At 41.1% G+C, this 20,513-nt stretch overlaps 1 protein-coding gene across 1 annotated transcript in view; it reads right to left on the bottom strand.

The window, feature by feature from the left end:
• The window catches only part of LOC141147952 (uncharacterized), a 92,615-nt gene that overhangs the window by 739 nt on the left and 71,363 nt on the right, over positions 1-20,513 (bottom strand). The window contains exon 5 of the mRNA XM_073635111.1: positions 14,914-15,174. Coding sequence (XP_073491212.1) covers positions 14,914-15,174 — 261 coding nt within the window. The remainder of the gene's footprint in view (positions 1-14,913; positions 15,175-20,513) is intronic.

Raw genomic sequence — 20,513 nt, 5'->3', positions numbered from 1 at the left:
TAAATGAATGTGGTAATTAAAATGTCTTTTACCCCAACATTTCATATTCCTGATCTGTGGTTGCTGTACCATGTACTTGTATGAGAAAGTCTCCCATTCTCTTTGTTTTGCTTCCTTTATGTGAAATCCCCGGTGTTCCTGACAGTCCATCTGCTTTCCTAATAAAAACTGACCACACTAAGCAGGAGAGCACACCATGGTCAGTTCTCTAGCTCTGCTGGGAACTCAGCCTGCTCTCCTCCAATGATCAGACTTGTCCTAACAACCAACCCCCACACACACACAGCCATTCACTGGGAAGATCAGTGTGCCGCTGCTTCTCCTCCCCCCAACTCTTATGCAGCTGAGAACAGAGGGAATGAGATCACTTAGAAAAAGAGGGGAAAAGGTATTTATAATGTTTTTTTATTTCTGTACACAAATATTTTGCCTTCCATTTCTATTTTAAACTGAATGGGTTGTTTTACAAGGTGATCGTTTACAATCACTTGAAGTCGTGGTCCAGACATGCCGTATTTAGGAATGTAAATATAGAATTACCAATTATGAGTAGTCTCTGACTTTTTGGATCAGTTCTCTCACCAGTAATGTATAGAAACCTAAATATGGAAATCATTGGAGTTGATTTACTTAAAGTGGAACTGCACTGTATCTGAGCACCACAAACCAAAAACACTATTTATTTCATTTATAATATTCAAAGCAAATTCCCCCATCCATCCATCCATCCATCCATCCATCCATGTCTCCATGCTTTATTTTGATGAGAAATCCTTTAGAAAAACACCCCCCTCTCAATTCTGGCCATGGCCATCTTGAATAAGGGCAGATGATTCATAGAGCAAGTACATCCTGGAATCCATCTGCCCTTAGCTAAGGCATGCAGGATGGTGTGCTTAGCTGAGAAAACCCCTCCCCCTCTCCTGAAGACTCCTGGGATTGATGACATCATTTGCCTAGATATGGAAACCAGGAAACAACTGAAGAGATGTAAAAAATGGTTTAAAACAAGTAAATATGATATAATTCTCTATCTATTTACTAATACTAGCAGCCTGAGGATTCAAAATAGACAATGATGATTGAGAGAGAGAAGTTCCACTTTAATGTATAACTAGAGGAAAACTTTTTTTTTAGTACTGGATAGAGTAGAGAAGGATTAGAACCCCTGTCAGGTTTTATTGCTGTCTGTGCCCCTGTTAGGGAGATTCTCTCTATTTGTCCTGTTTACCATTATCACTGTAAGTAAAAGAAAATCCCAATTTTGGGTTGTCCCCAGAACAGTAATAGAGGGGAATATTTCAATGAGGTCACTGCTTCTGGTGATCTGGGGGGCCCCAAGGATTCCTTTAACCACTTGCTGACCAGCCGCCATCATTATATTGGGCAGGTCGGCACATTCCCGCCAACCATCGTAGCTGTACATCGGTCCCTTTAAGCGCGATCGCGGGCACAAGAGGCAGAACAGGAACGTGTAAACTCACAAATCCCTGTTCTGTGAGGAGAGGAGAGACAGATCGTGAGTTCCTAATAGCTAGGAACAGCGATCTGTCATCTCCTCTAGTCAGTCCCATCCCCCACAGTTAGAACACACACAGGAAACACAGTTAACCCCTTGATTGCCCCCTAATGTTAACCCCTTCCCTGCCAGTGACATTTATACAGTAATCAGTGCATTTTTATAGCACTGATCGCTGTATAAATGTCAGTAGTCCCAAAAGTGTGTTCAATTTGTCTGACATAATGTGGCAGTCCCGATAAAATCTGCAGATCGCCGCCATTACTAGTAAAAATAATAATAAAAATGACATAAATCTATCCCCTATATTGTAGACACTATAACCTTTGCGCAAACCAATCAATATACACTTATTGCGATTTTTTTTTTTTTTCACCAAAAATATGTAGAAGAATACAAATCGGCCTAAACTGAGGAGAGAATTCGTTTTTTTTAGAAAAAATTGGGGATATTTATTATAGCAAAAAGTAGAAAATATTGTATTTTTTTTTTTTAAATTGTTGCTCTTCTTTTGTTTATAGCGCAAAAAATAAAAACCGCAGAGATGATCAAATACCACCAAAAGAAATCTCTATTTGTGGGGGAAAAGGACGTTAATTTTGTTTGGGTACAGCGTCACACGACAGTGTCAGGTAAAGCGACGCAGTGCCGTATCGCAAAAAATGGCCGGTCATTGAGCAGCCAAATCTTCCGGGGCTGAAGTGGTTAATTTGCAGGGATTTCCTCTCACTTCCTGTTTGGCTATGGGACAGGAAGTGAAGAGAAATCTCCTCAATGGGACACAGATGGAAAAAAACTGACGGGCGTTATGAACCTTTCTTTACTCGATCTAAATGAAGAAAAATAAGTTGTGCCTATAGTTCTACTTTAACCACTTCAGCCCCGGAAGGTTTTACCCCCTTCCTGACCAGAGCACTTTTTACAATTCGGCACTGCGTCGCTTTAACTGCTAATTGCGCGGTCATACAATGCTGTACCCAAACAAAATTTGCGTCCTTTTCTTCCCACAAATAGAGCTTTCTTTTGATGGTATTTGATCACCTCTGCCGTTTTTATTTTTTGCGCTATACACGGAAAAAGACCAAAAATTTTGAAAAAAAATGATATTTTCTACATTTTGTTCTAAAAAAAATCCAATAAACTCAATATTAGTCATACATTTAGGCCAAAATGTATTCGGCCACATGTCTTTGGTAAAAAAAATGTCAATAAGCGTATATTTATTGGTTTGCGCAAGTTATAGCGCCTACAAACTAGGGTACATTTTCTGGAATTTACACAGCCTTTCATTTATGACTGCCTATGTCATTTCTTGAGGTGCTAAAATGGCAGGGCAGTACAAACCCCCCCCAAATGACCCCATTTTGGAAAGTAGACACCCCAAGAAAATTGCTGAGAGGCATGTTGAGCCCATTGAATATTCATTTTTTTTGTCCCAAGTGATTGAATAATGACCAAAAAAAAAAAAAAAAAATTACAAAAAGTCGTCACTAAATGATATATTGCTCACACAGGCCATGGGCATATGTGGAATTGCACCCCAAAATACATTCAGCTGCTTCTCCTGAGTATGGGGATACCACATGTGTGTGACTTTTTGGGAGCCTAGCCGCGTACGGGGCCCCGAAAACCAATCACTGCCTTCAGGATTTCTAAGGGTGTAAATTTTTGATTTTACTCCTCACTACCTATCACAGTTTTGAAGGCCATAAAATGCCCAGATGGCATAAAAACCCCCCCAAATGACCCCATTTTGGAAAGTAGACACCCCAAGCTATTTGCTGAGAGGCATGGTGAGTATTTTGCAGCTCTCATTTGTTTTTGAAAATAAAGATGAGAAAAAACATTTTTTTTTTCTTTTTTCAATTTTCAAAACTTTGTGACAAAAAGTGAGGTCTGCAAAATACTCACTATACCTCTCAGCAAATAGCTTTGGGTGTCTATTTTCCAAAATGGGGTCATTTGGGGGGGGGGGGTTGTGCCATCTGGGCATTCCATGGCCTCCGAAACTGTGATAGGCAGTGAAGAGTGAAATCAAAAATTCACGCCCTTAGAAAGCCTGAAGGCGGTGATTGGTTTTCGGGGTCCCGTACGCGGCTAGGCTCCCAAAAAGTCTCACACATGTGGTATCCCCGTACTCAGGAGAAGCAGCAGAATGTATTTTGGGGTGTAATTTCACATATTTTCATGGCATGTTTGAGCAATATATCATTTAGTGACAACTTTGCGCAAAAAAAAAAAAAAATTGTCTCTTTCCCGCAACTTGTGTCGCAATATAAAATATTCCATGGACTCGACATGCCTCTCAGCAAATAGCTTGGGGTGTCTAATTTTCAAAATGGGGTCATTTGGGGGGGTTTTGAACTGTCCTGGCATTTTATGCACAACATTTAGAAGCTTATGTCACACATCACCCACTCTTCTAACCACTTGAAGACAAAGCCCTTTCTGACACTTTTTGATTACATAAAAAATTTTTTTTTTTTTGCAAGAAAATTACTTTGAACCCCCAAACATTATATATTTTTTTAAAGCAAATGCCCTACAGATTAAAATGGTGGGTGTTTCATTTTTTTTTTCACACAGTATTTGCGCAGCGATTTTTCAAACGCATTTTTTGGGGAAAAAACACACTTTTTTAAATTTTAATGCACTAAAACACACTATATTGCCCAAATGTTTGATGAAATAAAAAAGATGATCTTAGGCTGAGATGGATACCAAACATGACATGCTTTAAAATTGCGCACAAACGTGCAGTGGCGACAAACTAAATACATTTTTAAAAGCCTTTAAAAGCCTTTACAGGTTACCACTTTATATTTACAGAGGAGGTCTACTGCTAAAATTACTGCCCTCGATCTGACCTTCGTGGTGATACCTCACATGCATGGTGCAATTGCCGTTTACATTTGACGCCAGACCGACGCTTGCGTTCGCCTTAGCGCGAGAGCAGGGGGGACAGGGGTACTTTTTTTTTTTTTTTTCCTTTATTATTATTATTTTTTTTTATCTTATTTTTAAACTGTTCCTTTCATTTTTTTTTTTTTAATCATTTTTATTGTTATCTCGGGGAATGTAAATATCCCCTATGATAGCAATAGGTAGTGACAGGTACTCTTTTTTGAAAAAATTGGGGTCTATTAGACCCTAGATCTCTCCTCTGCCCTCAAAGCATCTGACCACACCAAGATCGGTGTGATAAAATGCTTTCCCAATTTCCCAATGGCGCTGTTTACATCTGGCGAAATCTAAGTCATAAAATGCTCGTAGCTTCCGGTTTCTTAGGCCATAGAGATGTTTGGAGCCACTCTGGTCTCTGATCAGCTCTATGGTCAGTTGGCTGAATCACCGGCTGCATTTTCAGGTTCCCTGTTGAGACAGGAGAGCCAGAGAAAAACACGGAAGACGTTGGGGGGGGCATTCCCTCCCACTGCTTGTAAAAGCAGTCTAGAGGCTAATTAGCTGCTAGGATTGCTTTTACATGAAAGCCGACCGCTGGCTGAAAAGAATGATACCAAGATGATACCTAAACCTGCAGGCATCATTCTGGTATAACCACTCAAAGTTGTGAATGGCGTACCTGAAGACAAAAAAATGGTTAACAATAAAGCACAGTAAACGGTACAGTATAAAAAATTGCATACCTGAAAAGCAAACATGATAAAACATAAAAACAATAAAACATTGCAGAATAGAATACAGTAAAAAAGAGCAGAACAACAGAGAGAGAATAGAGAGAGAGAGAACAATAAAACGACAACTATTTTTTTTATTTTATATTTTTGTATGTTTTTTTTTTTTTTTTACACTTTTTTTTGTAACTAACTTTTATAACTGTAACCGGTTCCAGGTTCGGGTCTCTCAAAATGCGATGGCATCTTGGGAGACCCTGAGAAAGTGTGTCCTAGTCTGTGAAATGCTGTACCCTACGCTAATACTCAACTAGTGCATGGTAGCGTTCAAAACATTCACCAATGCAAAGACCAGGATTGTCAGGACAGGAGGGACAATAATAGCGGGTGTCACGCCTATATCCGCGCTTGCTGCAGACACAACATCTTTTTTGGGGGGGTTCGTTGGGTAGGGGTACTCGGGAGGACATAAAGAAAATGCCTCTCATGCAGCCGACTGCATTTGGTTGGGGATGTGAATGGGGGAAGTACGGGCGCTGCAGAAGTGGTGGGTTCCCAATTAGGATTGGCGAATGCAGCAGGAAGGGCACTATGGGCACGACGGGCCTGTGTTTGTCTTCTTGGTGGCAGCGGGACACTACTTGTGCTTGTCACCTCACCAGCTTGAACTGCACTTATGGGACTCGCCACATTACCAAGTGTTGCTGCAGTGCTGGTTTGACTACGACCGGGGTGTACTAGGCCGCTGGTGCTTGCCAGTTCACCAAAATGCTACCAAAAAAACTGTTAGCGATCGCAGGGATCAGGCCTGACTCTGCGAACGCTGCAGTTATGCGTTTAGTGTTTTGTAAGTGTCAGTGATCGATCGATACTGCACTTGGGTGGGCTGGGCCGGGCGGAGGGGCAAAATGCAGGTGCTAGCAGGTATCTGGGCTGATCCCGCTAACACTGCGTTTTTGGGAACCCTAAACTGCTGGGGACGCTAGTATAGATCTGATCAGATCAGATATTGATCCGTTCAGATACTATACCACTAAGGGAGGCGTATGCTGCGTGCGTGGGTGTTAGCGGTACTGGCGCTAATCTGACGCTGCCTGGGGCGACGCATATCACCGCCGGGCGATCAGGGGGCTAAACCTTTATTCGGTAATAAACGGCGGGTGCCCTGACACTATAAAAAATAAACAAACTAACCAGCGTCACCCGCAACGGTTATACGGTGATCAGGGGTGAAAGGGTTAACTAGGGGGCAATCAAGGGGTTAAAACCTTTATTAGATAGTATATGGGGGTCCCTGACGCTATGAAACGCTGACGGCGAACCTAAATATTTACGCCCCTAACTAGCGTCACCAGCGACACTAATACAGCGATCAGAAAAATGATCGCTTAACGACACTGGTGACAGGGGGTGATCAAGGGGTTAAAACTTTATTAGGGGGGTACCCTAGACCTAAAGGGGGCCTAACACTCACTGCCCTAACACACTAACTGTCACAAACTGACACCAATACAGTAATCAGAAAAAAAAAAAATACTGCTTGGTGTCAGTTTGTGACATGGAGGGGGGGGGTGATTGGGGGGGGATCGGGGGGCGATCGGGGGGGGGTCGGGGGTGTAAAGTATGCCTGGCATGTTCTACTGTGTTGTGTGTGTTTTGTGCACTCACATGTCTTCTCTCCTCGGCGCTGGAACGGAAACTGCCAAGCCGAGGAGAGATGACATCACATCCTCTGCCTGTGTGAAACTACACACAGGCAGGGGAGGATTCCCATTGGCTGGGAGCGATCGCGAGGGGGGGGCCACGATCGGATGGTCTCCCCCTCGCCTCCCAACGCTCCCAGTGAAATGCCGACCGCCGCTGGCACCGGGTATGGGTACGTGATTATGCCTGCCTGTGCCATTCTGCCGCAGTATATCTGCGTTAGGCTGTCGGCAAGTGGTTAAGGCAAACAGACTGTGCACTTTACAAGTTGCTCCAGAGATTAATAAATGAGGTAAAGCTTCAATTTACAAAGAATACCCAATCACATGCAAGGAAAAAAAACTGCATTTTCCACCTCATTACATGTAGTGAAATATATCAATTTTTTTCCTGTCATTTCGCCACATTTTTAGAGACTTTTTTGTGAAAATACAAGAATATCCATCATTTACTGCAACCCTCCCAATCACTGTAAACTTAATACAATGTACATACAAATCACAATGGACTTCTCCCTTGTTAGAACATACACTATATTACCAAAAGTATTGGGACGCCTGCCTTTACAAGCATATGAACTTTAACCACTTGCTGCCCGCCCGCCGTCAACGGTGCACCTGTTATCCTGGGCCGACGTCATATGACGGCGCAGCCTTCCAGGCAGCCCAGGGGGCGCGCGCGTGTCGCCGGCGGCGCACGTGCGCACCCGCCGCATCGCTCGGGTCCCGGTGCGCGTGCCCGGCGGCCACGATGTCCGCCGGGCACCCGCGATTGCCCGGTAACCGAGCAGGACCGTGGATCTGTGTGTGTAAACACACAGATCTACATCCTGTCAGATGGGAGGAGACCGATGGTGTGTTCCTTGTACAGAGGAACACCGATCGGTCTCCTCCCCTTGTGAATCCCCTCCCCACACAGTTAGAATCACTGCCTAGCAACACATTAACCCCTACAGCGCCCCCTCGTTGGTTAACTACTTCATTGTCAGTCACATTTATACAGTAATCAATGCATTCTTATAGCACAGATCGCTGTATAAATGTGAATGGTCCCAAAAATGTGTCAAAATTGTCCGAAGTGTCCGCCGCAATATCGCAGTCACAATAAAAATCGCAGATCGCCGCCATTACTAGTAAAAAAAAAATAATAATAAAAATGCTATAAATCTATCCCCTTATTTTGTAGACGCTATAACTTTTGCGCAAACCAATAAATATACGCTTATTGCGATATTTTTTACCAAAAATATGTAGAAGAATACATATCGGCCTAAAATGAGGAAAAAATTTGTTTTTTAAAAAAAAAAATTTGGATACTTATTATAGCAAAAAGTAAAAAATATTGTGTTTTTTCAAACTTGTCACTCTTGTTTTGTTTATAGCACAAGAAATAAAAACCGCAGAGGTGATCAAATACCACCAAAAGAAAGCTCTATTAGTGGGGAAAAAATGATAAAAATTTCAGTTGGGTACAGTGTAGTATGACCGCGCAATTGTTATTCAAAGTGCGACAGCGCTGAAAGCTGAAAATTGGCTTGGGCAGGAAGGGGGTGAAAATGCCCTGTATGGAAGTAGTTAATGGCATCCCAGTCTTAGTCCGTAGGGTTCAATATTGAGTTGGCTCCGCCCTTTGCAGATATAACAACTTCAACTCTTCTGGGAAGGCTGTCCACAAGGTTTAGGAGGGTGTCTATGGGAATGTTTGACCATTCTTCCAGAAGCGCATTTGTGAGGTCAGGTACTGATGTTGGATGAGAAGGCCTGGCTCTTTGCTCTAATTCATCCCAAAGGTGTTTTATCAGATTGAGATCAGGACTCTGTGCAGGCCAATCAAGTTCATTCACCCCAAACTCGCTCATCCATGTCTTTATGGACCTTGCTTTGTGCACTGGTACAAATCATTTGGTGGAGGGAGGATTATGGTGTGGGGTTGTTTTTCAGGGGTTGGGCTTGGCCCCTAATTTCCAGTGAAGGGAACTCTTAAGGCGTCAGCATACCAAGACATTTTGGACAATTTCATGCTCCCAACTTTTTGGGAACAGTTTGGGGATGGCCCCTTCCTGTTCCAACATGACTGAACACCAGTCCAACCTCGTCCAACATCAGTGCCTGACCTCACAAATGTGCTTCTGGAAGAATGGTCAAACATTCCCCTCTATAACTTTTCTGGGGACAACTTAAAATTTGGGATTTTCTTTTACTTTCACGGTAAACAGGACAAATAGAGAGGAGGAATCTCCCTAATGGGGACAGACAGCAGTAAAAAACTAATAGGTGTTCTAATACCTCTTCACTTTATCCAAAACTAAAATAACGTTTTTTTCCTTTAGTTAAACTTTAGGTAAATACAAAATATCTTTCTAATTGTCAAATATTAAATGAGAATAGTATAAAAATCTCACACACACATATATAAACACCCTTCTTCCACCAATAAAAAAGACAAAGTTGTAGAAGAAAGGTATTTGTATATGTGTATCATTTTTTATACTATTCTCATTCAATATTTGACATCTATAAAGATATTTTGTATTTTCTTGATTTCATGGAGTTGCTTATGATACACCTCCTGTGTCCTGAGAAAGCAGCTTCCCTGTGACTGATATTCCAGTCATTGTTGTTCTTTTGTATTATATATCTGCTGCAGGGAGCGCACTGACTTAGTGAGTTGGCAGATTTCTAAGGTTTAAACTATTTTACTTCTTTGTGCAGGTACACTTTATTATGAGAATTTACATTTCACTTCATTTCCTTACCATTGTTTATTTGGTCTTTGTATAGTTGGGTAATATATACTGCCATCTTGTGGTTATTTTGGTTATAATAAATAAAACCTTCTGCACTAATCCACCTCAATAACACCTCTGATACACCTCATAAAAAATACATACATGTAAAATACAAATAAATAAAACGGAAGCTGCCAACATCAAAACTGCACTTACCAATATGTGCTAATGCAATATAATATATAATCCTAAAAGTGATGTAGCACTACCCAATCATAAATTATAACATTCAATAGGACCGTTAATCTAATAATACATAAACTAAAAGGATGCCAAGAAGTGCATAATACTGCAAATTATATATATATATATATATATATATATATATATATATATATATATATATATATATATATATATATATATATATATATATATATATACATACATATATACATATACTCCACTAGAGGTCGACCGATATATCGGCCGATATTTGGCTTTTTTTACTTAATTGGCATTGGCCGATTGTGCTGATAAAAAACAGAAGTCAATGCAAGTTGCCTGAAGTTATCTGCTCTTCAGGTTCTTTTATCAATAGACTGAACTCTGTGTGGAGAAGCTCTCAGTTTAACCATTTAAAGACTAAATCTTTTCTGACACTTGTTGCTTACAAGTAAAAATCCTGTATTTTCTGCTAAAAAATCACTTAGAACCCCCAAACATTATATATATTTTTTTTTAGCAGAGACCCTAGGCAATAAAATAGCAGTTGTTGCAATATTTTTTGTCACACGGTATTTGCGCAGCGGTCTTTCAAATGTAATTTTTTTTTTAAAATACACTAATGAAAAAAAAAAAAAAAAAATTAAGCAGTAAATTTAGCCCATTTTTTTTCGTCCAAAAGTTTTGATTACCTGTTTTTGTGTATTTAATATTTAAGATATAGTTTTTTTTTTAAATCTAAATTCTACATACAAGTGAACTGATTGGAGGTTTGTTTTGTTTAATAAATGTTTAAATGTAAAAAATTTTCTGTATCACTTATTACTTAAGGCTGCTTCCACACTGGAGCAGGCATGCGTTGATGGTAAAACGCTGTTAGTTTTAGCGGCGCTTTACCGTCATTTTAGCGGCGCTATTCGGCTGCTAGCGGGGCGCTTATAACCCAGCTAGCGGCCGAGGAAGGGGTTAAATGCGCCCCTGAAGTGATGCTGCCGAAACGGTTTGCAGGCACTTCGGCAGCGGTGCGCATTCATTTCAATGGGCAGGAGTGGTGGAGCAGCGGTATACACCGCTCCAAAGATGCCGCTTGCAGGACTTTTTTTTTAACATCCTGCCAGGGCATCACCTCAGTGTGAAAGCACTCGGGATATCACACTGAGACTGCAGGGGAGTCATTTTGCAGGCACTTTACAGGAGCTATTTTTAGCCCAAAAGCGCCTGAAAAATGCCCCAGTGTGAAAGGGGTCTAACTGTTAGATTTTATGAGATGAAGGGAAAAAAAAAAAAAAATCGGCCTACTATATAGGCCCAAAAAAGTCTCCATCATATATCGGCCATCGGCCACCGCAATTTCTAAATATCGGCCAGAGAAAAACCCATATCGGTCGGGGGACAGACAGGTTATGTAGAACAGTACCCCCTTATATTATTAATATCAGCGCTTGTGACCTCCTTTAGCATAACAAGGTCCTATTCAGATGGTGGGAGGACACCCTTGAGTTGGGGAGAAGAGTACGGAGGTGTTTGTCATAACATCACTTTTTGGAGAAGAGATTCACTAATTGGGAGTTGTACAATCACCGTATGGTGTATGGCAGGGGTCCCCAACCCCCAGGCCATGGCCCGCTTTGGATGCACTAAATATTTACCGGTATATATTACATTTTTTTCTATGTTTCTTCTACTTTTTGGATTCACAATATATTTTTATTTGCATGGACAGTTTTACATATGATTTGTTTGTTTTTTTAATATTGCTCATATAAATTTAGTCACTATATTCGCATTTCTCTGGATTTAATGTATTGGCGTGATATATATACAGTGTATATATGTATATATAGACCAACACAAAGTGGCACATAGTTGTGAAGTGGAAGGAAAATGATAAATAGTTTTCAAAATTTTTTACAAATAAATATGTGAAAAGTGTGGGGGGCATTTGTATAGCGCCCCCCTGAGTCAATACTTTCTGGAACCACCTTTCACTGCAATTACAGCTGCAAGTCTTTTTGGGGATGTCTAATAGACATGTAAGTCAAAGTACCCCATTTTCAGTGTGTCCTACACTGTTCATAAAATAAAAGATAATTCCCACTTCTCAAAATCTCATATTTACTTATTAAGAGCGGGTGTTTTTAGGTAGCCTTGCGAGATTTGAAAAGCAACCTTTTTTGTGTATGTGTGCGCTATTTATATGGTGTAATTTACATTATTTTGTCATGCAAGGAAGCAGTAACTATGAGATTAACCCATGATCAACAATTGCACCAAGCCATGGCAAAGTCCGAGAGTTCACTGAATTTTACACATTGTTAGACCCCGTGAAAGCTGTGATAGTCCAATCATATGCTAATCCTTGTGACCTGGAAAATACCTCCTCATAGAGATCAATAGGAGAAAGTATTGCAGGTTACATGAGATGGTTTGTATAACTGGAATAAATAAGATCCCAGAATGTGTGGATCTGGACATGGGACCTTTTATTTCTTATCCACGCCCTAAACTAATGAAGTCTGTGCCACTTACAGTGATTGTAAAGTCTTGTGTGTTTTTTTTTTTTCAAATAGCAAACATGTTAAACTTACCTGCTCTGTAGATTTGGTTTTGCACAGAGTGGCCCGAGTCCCTCTTCAGCACTCCTGGCCATTTCCTCCTGTTGAGTGCCCCCACAGGAAGCAGCTTGCTATGGGGGCACCTGAGCCAAAATCACAGCTCCCTGTGTCCATTCAGACATGGAGCCGCAACTTGGCCCCGCCCTCTCTCTCTCATTGGCTCACTGAATTTGATTGATAGCAGCAGGAGCCAATGGCGCCACACTGCCGTCTCAGCCAATGAGGAGAGAAGTCTCGGGCAGCCGAGACACTCCTCTAACATCGCTGGTTAGAGATGGGCTCAGGTAAGTATTAGGGGGGCTGAGGGCTGCTGCACATAGAAGGCTTTTTATCTTAAAGTGGAAGTAAACCCATCCATAAAACACGTGCCGGAAATGTAACAGTCCAATTGGTTGTGCTCTCAACCAAACTGTCAAACCATCCAAGGGCCCTGAGATTAAAGGAGTTGTAAAGGCAGAAGGTGTTTTATCCTAACGCATTCTATGCATTAAAGTGGAAGTAAACCCTCCTATCATTTTCAGCCAAGGAAGCTGCCATCTTGGCCTCTGTTTAATCCACAACTGCCATGATGCAGCACATGTGAAAAGACCCCACGCCCTGGGGAACCCCGAGTTGGCGATCTACAGGGGCTCACTACCACAGACTTGATATCATGTATATTTAATAATGTACTTTTGTTTTAGTGATTGATTACACACTTATATTTGCTATTTTCTGTTTCTATATATTTTTGAGGATCTTATGCACATGGTTTTATGAATAGGATCATATGTACTAGATTAACGGTTTCTTTCATAACGCTGCACTGATTGGTTTTTCATTGTGATATACTTACCTTAGAATGAAGTCCTCCAGCGGTCTGCTGTCACCACTGACATGACAGGGTTTCCATCTTCACATGGTCTTCCCTCTGGCCGTCTGAATGGCCGAGTTGCAATGACATCACTCCCGTGCATGCGGGTGGGAGTCATGGCAGGGCACAGAGCTCTGAAGGGTTGGCACAAATATGCCGTCCCTTCAGAGCGCATTCGCTGGTGACGTTACCGGCTGCAGAAACAGAGATTATCTCCTAAACGGTGCACATTTAGGAGATATTCCTTGTATCTACAGGTAAGCTTTATTATAAGCATACCTGAAGGTACAAATGTCCCAGCTGTGTTTACTACCAATTCAAGTAAGAAGATAAAAACTTGACATATTTTGCTCCTATAATGGGGCTGTAAAAGTGAGGCAGTTCCCTAATAGCCAATATCCCTATCAGTAATTATTGAATCTTTACCTGTCAGAATATCAGGGAGGTCTCTGATATCTTTTTGCAGCTCTGAACTATCATATGACTAAATGCTGAGAGCCACAAAGTAAGTCAATGCTGGAGAAGAGATGAGTTCTTTCACAATAAACTACGTCCTATGGGAACATTTCACAATGCCCACCAATCAATGTAGGACTAGGTCACTCTTCACATGGTACACTTTCCTTATCCCACAGAAATCTGTCCATACCATGAAAGGGGATCGTTGTTTGAATTGTTCCCAGAGTCAAAGTTTCCTAATCCTCCCCTGCCTATAAGTCAAAGTAAGTAAATCTTGTAGCCAGAGAGAGAAATGGATCTCAATCACAACAGCAAATGTCCTGTTTGAAGAGAAATCATTTCTACAAGTGACTTAAAGTGGAACTTTACCCATAACAACATGATAAAATATAATGTTCTTTAGCAAGGAACATACATTCCACATTAATAATTATGCAACCATAATGAGTGTTTGCTTTAAATTGCCTCCAACATTGCTCCTGTTTCTTCTTAGTGGAGGCGGCCATTTTGCTGAAGCCCAGAGTCCCTGAGCAGCAGTAAATCATAAACCCTTTGATTTAATGGTTTCAAAAAACAGTTACATTCCTGGAATGCCGGGATTAGTAACTGTCACATTTGCTTGTGTCCTCAACCAAACTGTCAAATCATCAAATGGTCGGTATCATAACTGATCACATGTGCAGCACCATGACAGTTACAGATCAAACAGAAGCAGCTTCCTTGGCTGTAAAAAGGATAGGAGGGTTTAATCCCATTTTAAGGCTGTCAGCAGATCGGCCTCTACATATTCAGCAGTGCCTAAAAATAGACAGCAACTGAGCATGTGCAGCAGGGTGAGACCGAGTATTACTGCATGTTACACAGTACTGTATAGACACTTATATTTATTGTTTTACAATCTATACCTGTAAAAGGGGCCGGTATGACGTCATCTAGCAGGACTTCATTTTCTGACTAAAGTTCCTCTTTACCAGGCCTTGTGTGATATGTCAGTTGGTACAAATGATTAAACTGTAATAATAATTTCAGAAAACAGTATCACATGACCAAGAGAACCAATCCTAGGCTTCCTTTCATTTTCAATCTGATTGGTTGCTGTTGGCAACATGGTAAATTTAGGCGCAGAGCACGCTGCAAGACGCAACATAAAATAGTGAAATAGTGGTGAGACTTGCCTCGCTCTTCCAGGTCTCCGATCACTGAGGGGTTATATTTCTTTAATAAGATGTATAAAATATCCTTATCAGTATTACTCCACCATCTGATATAAAAGTACAGCCATCTCATCTTCTCTTGTGTGGTTTGTTCGGCCCGTATTGTGTCACACTGTTCAGATGTCAACAGACTCCTTGTCATAAGATCATACAGAATTGGATCTATCAGAGAGATCCTTTGTATCAGTTCCCTCTGATGTCTGTCCACAAAGTGCTCCTTTCCTGTCAATGTGAAATAAATTTATAAACATTTTTATAATCATTTGTTTTCCCTTGATGTCTACAATTCAATATTTTGGCAGAAGAATGTAGAAATCTATTTATATTTCCAATATTTAGGAACAAAACCCATTATAATATAACACTAAAGTCACACTGGACTCCATTCACTGAAGTACATCACATGCGGTATTTAGGTGTTCGGACGAATTCCCCCTAAATATCACATGTGATCCTGAAATTGTCAATTCACTATGCCGATTTACCATATTCACCGCAAAACACTCAAAACGATCAGAAAATACCACAAAAACGGGTCAAAGTCAATTCACAGAAGGAAATAAATAAATAAATGAATGTGGTAATTAAAATGTCTGTTACCCCAACATTTCATATTCCTGATATGTGGTTTCTGTACCATGTACTTGTATGAGAGTCTCCTGTTCTCTTTGTATTGCTTCCTTTGTGTGAAATCCCCGGTGTTCCTGACAGTCCCTCTGCTTTCCTATTAAAAACTGACCACACTAAGCAGGAGAGCACACCATGGTCAGTTCTCTAGCTCTGCTGGGAACTCAGCCTGCTCTCCTCCAATGATCAGACTTGTCCTGACACCCCCCTCCCCCTCCCCACACACACAGCCTATCCCTGGGAAGATCAGTGTGCCGCTGCTTCTCCTCTCCCCAACTCTTATGCAGATGAGAACAGAGGGAATGTGATCACTTAGAAAAAGAGGGGAAAAGGTATTTATAATGTTTTTTATTTCTGTACACAAATATTTTGCCTTCCATTTCTATTTTAAACTGAATGGGTTGTTTTACAAGGTGATCGTTTACAATCACTTGAAGTCGTGGTCCAGACATGCCGTATTTAGGAATGTAAATATAGAATTGCCAATTATGAGTAGTCTCTGTCTTTTTGGATCAGTTCTCTCACCAGTAATGTATAGAAACCTAAATATGGAAATCATTGGGGTTGATTTACTTAAAGTGGAACTGCACTGTATCTGAGCACCACAAACCAAAATGTATTTCATTTATAATATTCAAAGCAAACTCCCCCATCCATCCATCCATCCATCCATCCATCCATCCATGTCTCCATGCTTTATTTTGATGAGAAATCCTTTAGAAAAACACCCCCTCTCATTTCTGGCTGTGGCCATCTTGAATAGGGGCAGATGATTCATAGAGCAAGTACATCCTGGAATCCATTTGCCCTTAGCTCAGGCATGCAGACAGGATGGTTTGCTTAGCTGAGAAAACCCCTCCCCCTCTCCTGAAGACTCCTGGGATTGATGACATCATTTCCTAGACATGGAAACCAGGAAACAACTGAAGGAATGTAAAAAATTGTTTAAAATAAGTAAATATGATATAATTCTCTATATATTTACTAATACTAGCAGCCTGAGGATTCAAAATAGACAATGATGATTGAGAGAGTGAAGTTCCACTTTAATGTATAACTAGAGGAAAACTTTTGTTTTAGTACTGGATAGAGTAGAGAAGGATTAGAACCCCTGTCAGGTTTTATTGCTGTCTGTGCCCCTGTTAGGGAGATTCTCTCTATTTGTCCTGTTTACCATTATCACTGAAAGTAAAAGAAAATCCCAAATTTTGGGTTGTCCCCAGAACAGTAATAGAGGGGAATATTTCAATGAGGTCACTGCTTCTGGTGATCTGGGGGGCCCCAAGGATTCCTTTAACCACTTGCTGACCAGCCGCCATCATTATACTGGGCAGGTCGGCACATTCCCGCCAACTGTCGTAGCTGTACATCGGTCCCTTTAAGCGCGATCGCAGGCACCAGAGCCAAAACAGGAACGTGTAAACTCACAAATCCCTGTTCTGTGAGGAGAGGAGAGGCAGATCGTGAGTTCCTAATAGCTAGGAACAGCGATCTGTCATCTCTTCTAGTCAGTCCCATCCCCCCTTCAGTTAGAACACATAGCATGGAACACAGTTAACCCCTTGATCACCCCCTAGTGTTAACCCCTTCCCTGCCAGTGACATTTATACAGTAATCAGTGCATTTTTATAGCACTGCTTGCTGTATACCGTATTTATCGGTGTATAACACGCACCCCAAGTTTAGGAGGGAATTTTAAGGAAAAAAAACTTTTAGGAGGAAAGTTTAAGGAAAAAAAAACTTACATTAAAATGCCCATCAATGCAGCCTTATCAGTGTCCATCTGCAGCCTTTTCAGTGTCAGTGCAGCCTTGTCAGTGCAGCCTTGTCAGTGCAGGTTTGCCCCAGTCCAGCCATGTCAGTGCAGCTTTGTCAGTGCAGGTTTGCCCCAGTCCAGCCATGTCAGTGCAGCTTTGTCAGTGCAGGTTTGCCCCAGTCCAGCCATGTCAGTGCAGCTTTGTGCCGCCGACATACACAGCCGTGGGTAGATTCAAATATGGCGCCGAGACTGCAGGGATTCGTCGGAGCCGAGATACACATACCCGAGTGTTCTCGCTTGGGTATGTGTATCTCGGCTCCGTCGAATCCCTGCAGTCTCGGCGCCATATTTGAATCTACCCACGGCTGTGTATGTCAGCGGTGACCGCGGCAATTGCCGCGATCGCTCCGATGACACAAAATCGGCGGGGATCAGCCTATAACACGCACCCACGATTTCCCCCCTGATTTTCCGGGGAAAAAAGTGCGTGTTATATGCCGATAAATACGGTAATTGTCAATGGTCCCAAAAATCTGTCAAAAGTGTCCAATTTATCCGCCATAATTTCGCAGTCCCGATAAAATTTGCAGATCACCACCATTACTTGTAAAAAAAAAAATAAAAATGACATAAATCTATCCCCTATTTTGTAGACGCTATAACTTTTGCGCAAACCAATCAATATACTCTTATTGTAATTTTTTTTTCCAAAAATATGTAGAAGAATACAAATCGGCCTAAACTGAGGGAAAAAATCTGTTTTTTTTAGAAAAAATTGGGGATATTTATTACAGCAAAAAGTACAAAATATTGTATCTTTTTTTTCAAAATTGTCGCTCTTTTGTTCTTCAAATACCACCAAAAGAAATCTCTATTTGTGGGGAAAAAAGGACGTTAATTTTGTTTGGGTACAACGTCACACGACAGTGTCACACGCAGTGCCGTATCGCAAAAAATGGCCGGTCATTGAGCAGCCAAATCTTCTTGGGCTGAAGTGGTTAATTTGCAGGGATTTCCTCTCACTTCCTATTTGGCTATGGGACAGAAAGTGAAGAGAAATCTCCTCAATGGGACACAGATAGAAAAAAAAAAAAACTGACAGGAGTTATGAACCTTTCTTTACACGATCTAAATGAAGAAAAATAAGTTGTACCTTTAGTTCTACTTTAAGGCAAACAGACTGTGCACTTTACAAGTTGCTCCAGAGATTAATAAATGAGGTAAAGCTTCACTTTACAAAGAATACCCAATAACATGCAAGGAAAAAAAATGCATTTTTACTTGCAGATGATTGGATGATAGAAGTCAGCAGAACTTCCCATCATCATTATTATTATTATTATTATTATTATACATGATTTATATAGCGCCAACAGTTTACACAGCGCTTTACAATGTAGAGGGGGGGACAACACAATTACAGTACAGTTCAATACAAAAGGGACAGGGGGGCCCGGCTCGCAGAGCTTACATTCTAAAGGGAGGGGGTGGTGGTACAAAAGGTAATAGCTGCAAAGAATGATTTGTTTGGGGTGGCTCAGGGACAAATATGTGGGTGTGGGATAGGCTTCCCTGAATAAATGAGTTTATATCTGCAGATGAGGATGGTGATGTAGATGGGGGCGATGTTGTGAATGGCCTTGTATGCTATGGTTAGCATTTTGAATGTTATACGGTGGGGGAGGGGAAGCCAGTGAAGGGATTGGCAGAGAGGGGCGGTAATCACAGATCGATTAGTGAGGTGTATTAGTCTAGCAGCAGAATTCATAATAGACTGAAGGGGGGATAGCCTGCTTAAGGGTAGGCCATTAAGGAGAGAGTTGCAGTAGTCAAGGCAAGAAATAGTCAATAAATAATGAATAAGTTGCTTTGTGGTGTCATTAGTCAGGAAGGGGTGAATTCTGGAGATTAGGGATGAGCCGAACACCCCCCTGTTCGGTTCGCACCAGAACATGCGAACAGGAAAAAAAGTTTGTTTGAACACGCGAACACCGTTAAAGTCTATGGGACACGAACATGAATAATCAAAAGTGCTAATTTTAAAGGCTTATATGCAAGCTATTTTCCTAAAAAGTGTTTGGGGACCTGGGTCCTGCCCCAGGGGACATGGATCAATGCAAAAAAAAGTTTTAAAAACGGCCGTTTTTTCAGGAGCAGTGATTTTAATAATGCTTAAAGTCAAACAATAAAAGTGTAATGTTAAACCTGTGTTATAAAGTGATCCTATTAGGACTAAATTATCACACTAGACAGCGCTAATGTTGAGCAATTGAAACATGTGGCCAACAACACATAGAAAGGAAACTCATATAACACAAAAGTCCCTTAGAAGAGAGTCCCTTATATAGGGTAGTGATGTAAAGTTCAGGGTGTAGTTTAGATAATTGACAGGTGATCATGAAAACAGTCCTCCACATGCACCTTCCACCGATCACTGCGAAATCCACCCGGTGACAAAAACACTCTCCCCCTAGGGGGTTAAACTCACCAGAAATGGGGAGCAATAAAGCATTCAGAGTCAGCACTCTTTAACAGCAATTTGTTGTCAACATCACTATATGCAGGGTCACAGATTTTCAGGGCTCATAATGAATCAAAGAAAACAGAGAAAAAGTGCACATAGCGTAATCCTGTTTATTGACTCAGAATCCCTTCCACAAAGACAGACAGAAAACCCCCCTTCAATAAAATACGTACATCAAATAAAATCAAAAGTGAGCAATCAATCGAACAGGCAGAAATTGTAAAGGTGTCAACTTCACCAAAGGATGTCAGCGCCGCTACACAGGAGAAAATGGATACTTCCTGGTTGTGCGGATGACTCAGGTGGAGCGCACACGTCACTTCCTACGTCGTGTTAGCCACGTCCTGACGCGTTTTGTCATATCCTTGACTTAAACAGAGGGCGTCGCCAAGGGGACTAAACGTTGACTTAGATATCAACTGCTTCATAAGCGATTATTGATACCTGCGATTAATGGTCGACCTTATTTATTATCAGCGGTTCTGCAGGCAGTTTGATGTAGCTCCTGTGCTGTTTAAGTGTCTTATACCTCTGGTATATGCTTGGTCTTCTTACAGTAGTGCATTTTATATGACTACCCAATCTTTACAAAAAGATTTGGATCAATTTCGTTTTTATATTATGATGCGATTTTTCTAGCCTCTTTTACTA

The sequence above is a fragment of the Aquarana catesbeiana genome, linkage group LG06 (assembly GCF_042186555.1).
Source record: "Aquarana catesbeiana isolate 2022-GZ linkage group LG06, ASM4218655v1, whole genome shotgun sequence".
NCBI classification, from domain to species: Eukaryota; Metazoa; Chordata; class Amphibia; order Anura; family Ranidae; genus Aquarana; species Aquarana catesbeiana.
The sequence above is the reverse complement of the archived record's forward strand: the minus strand, read 5'-3'. Positions and strand labels throughout refer to the sequence as shown.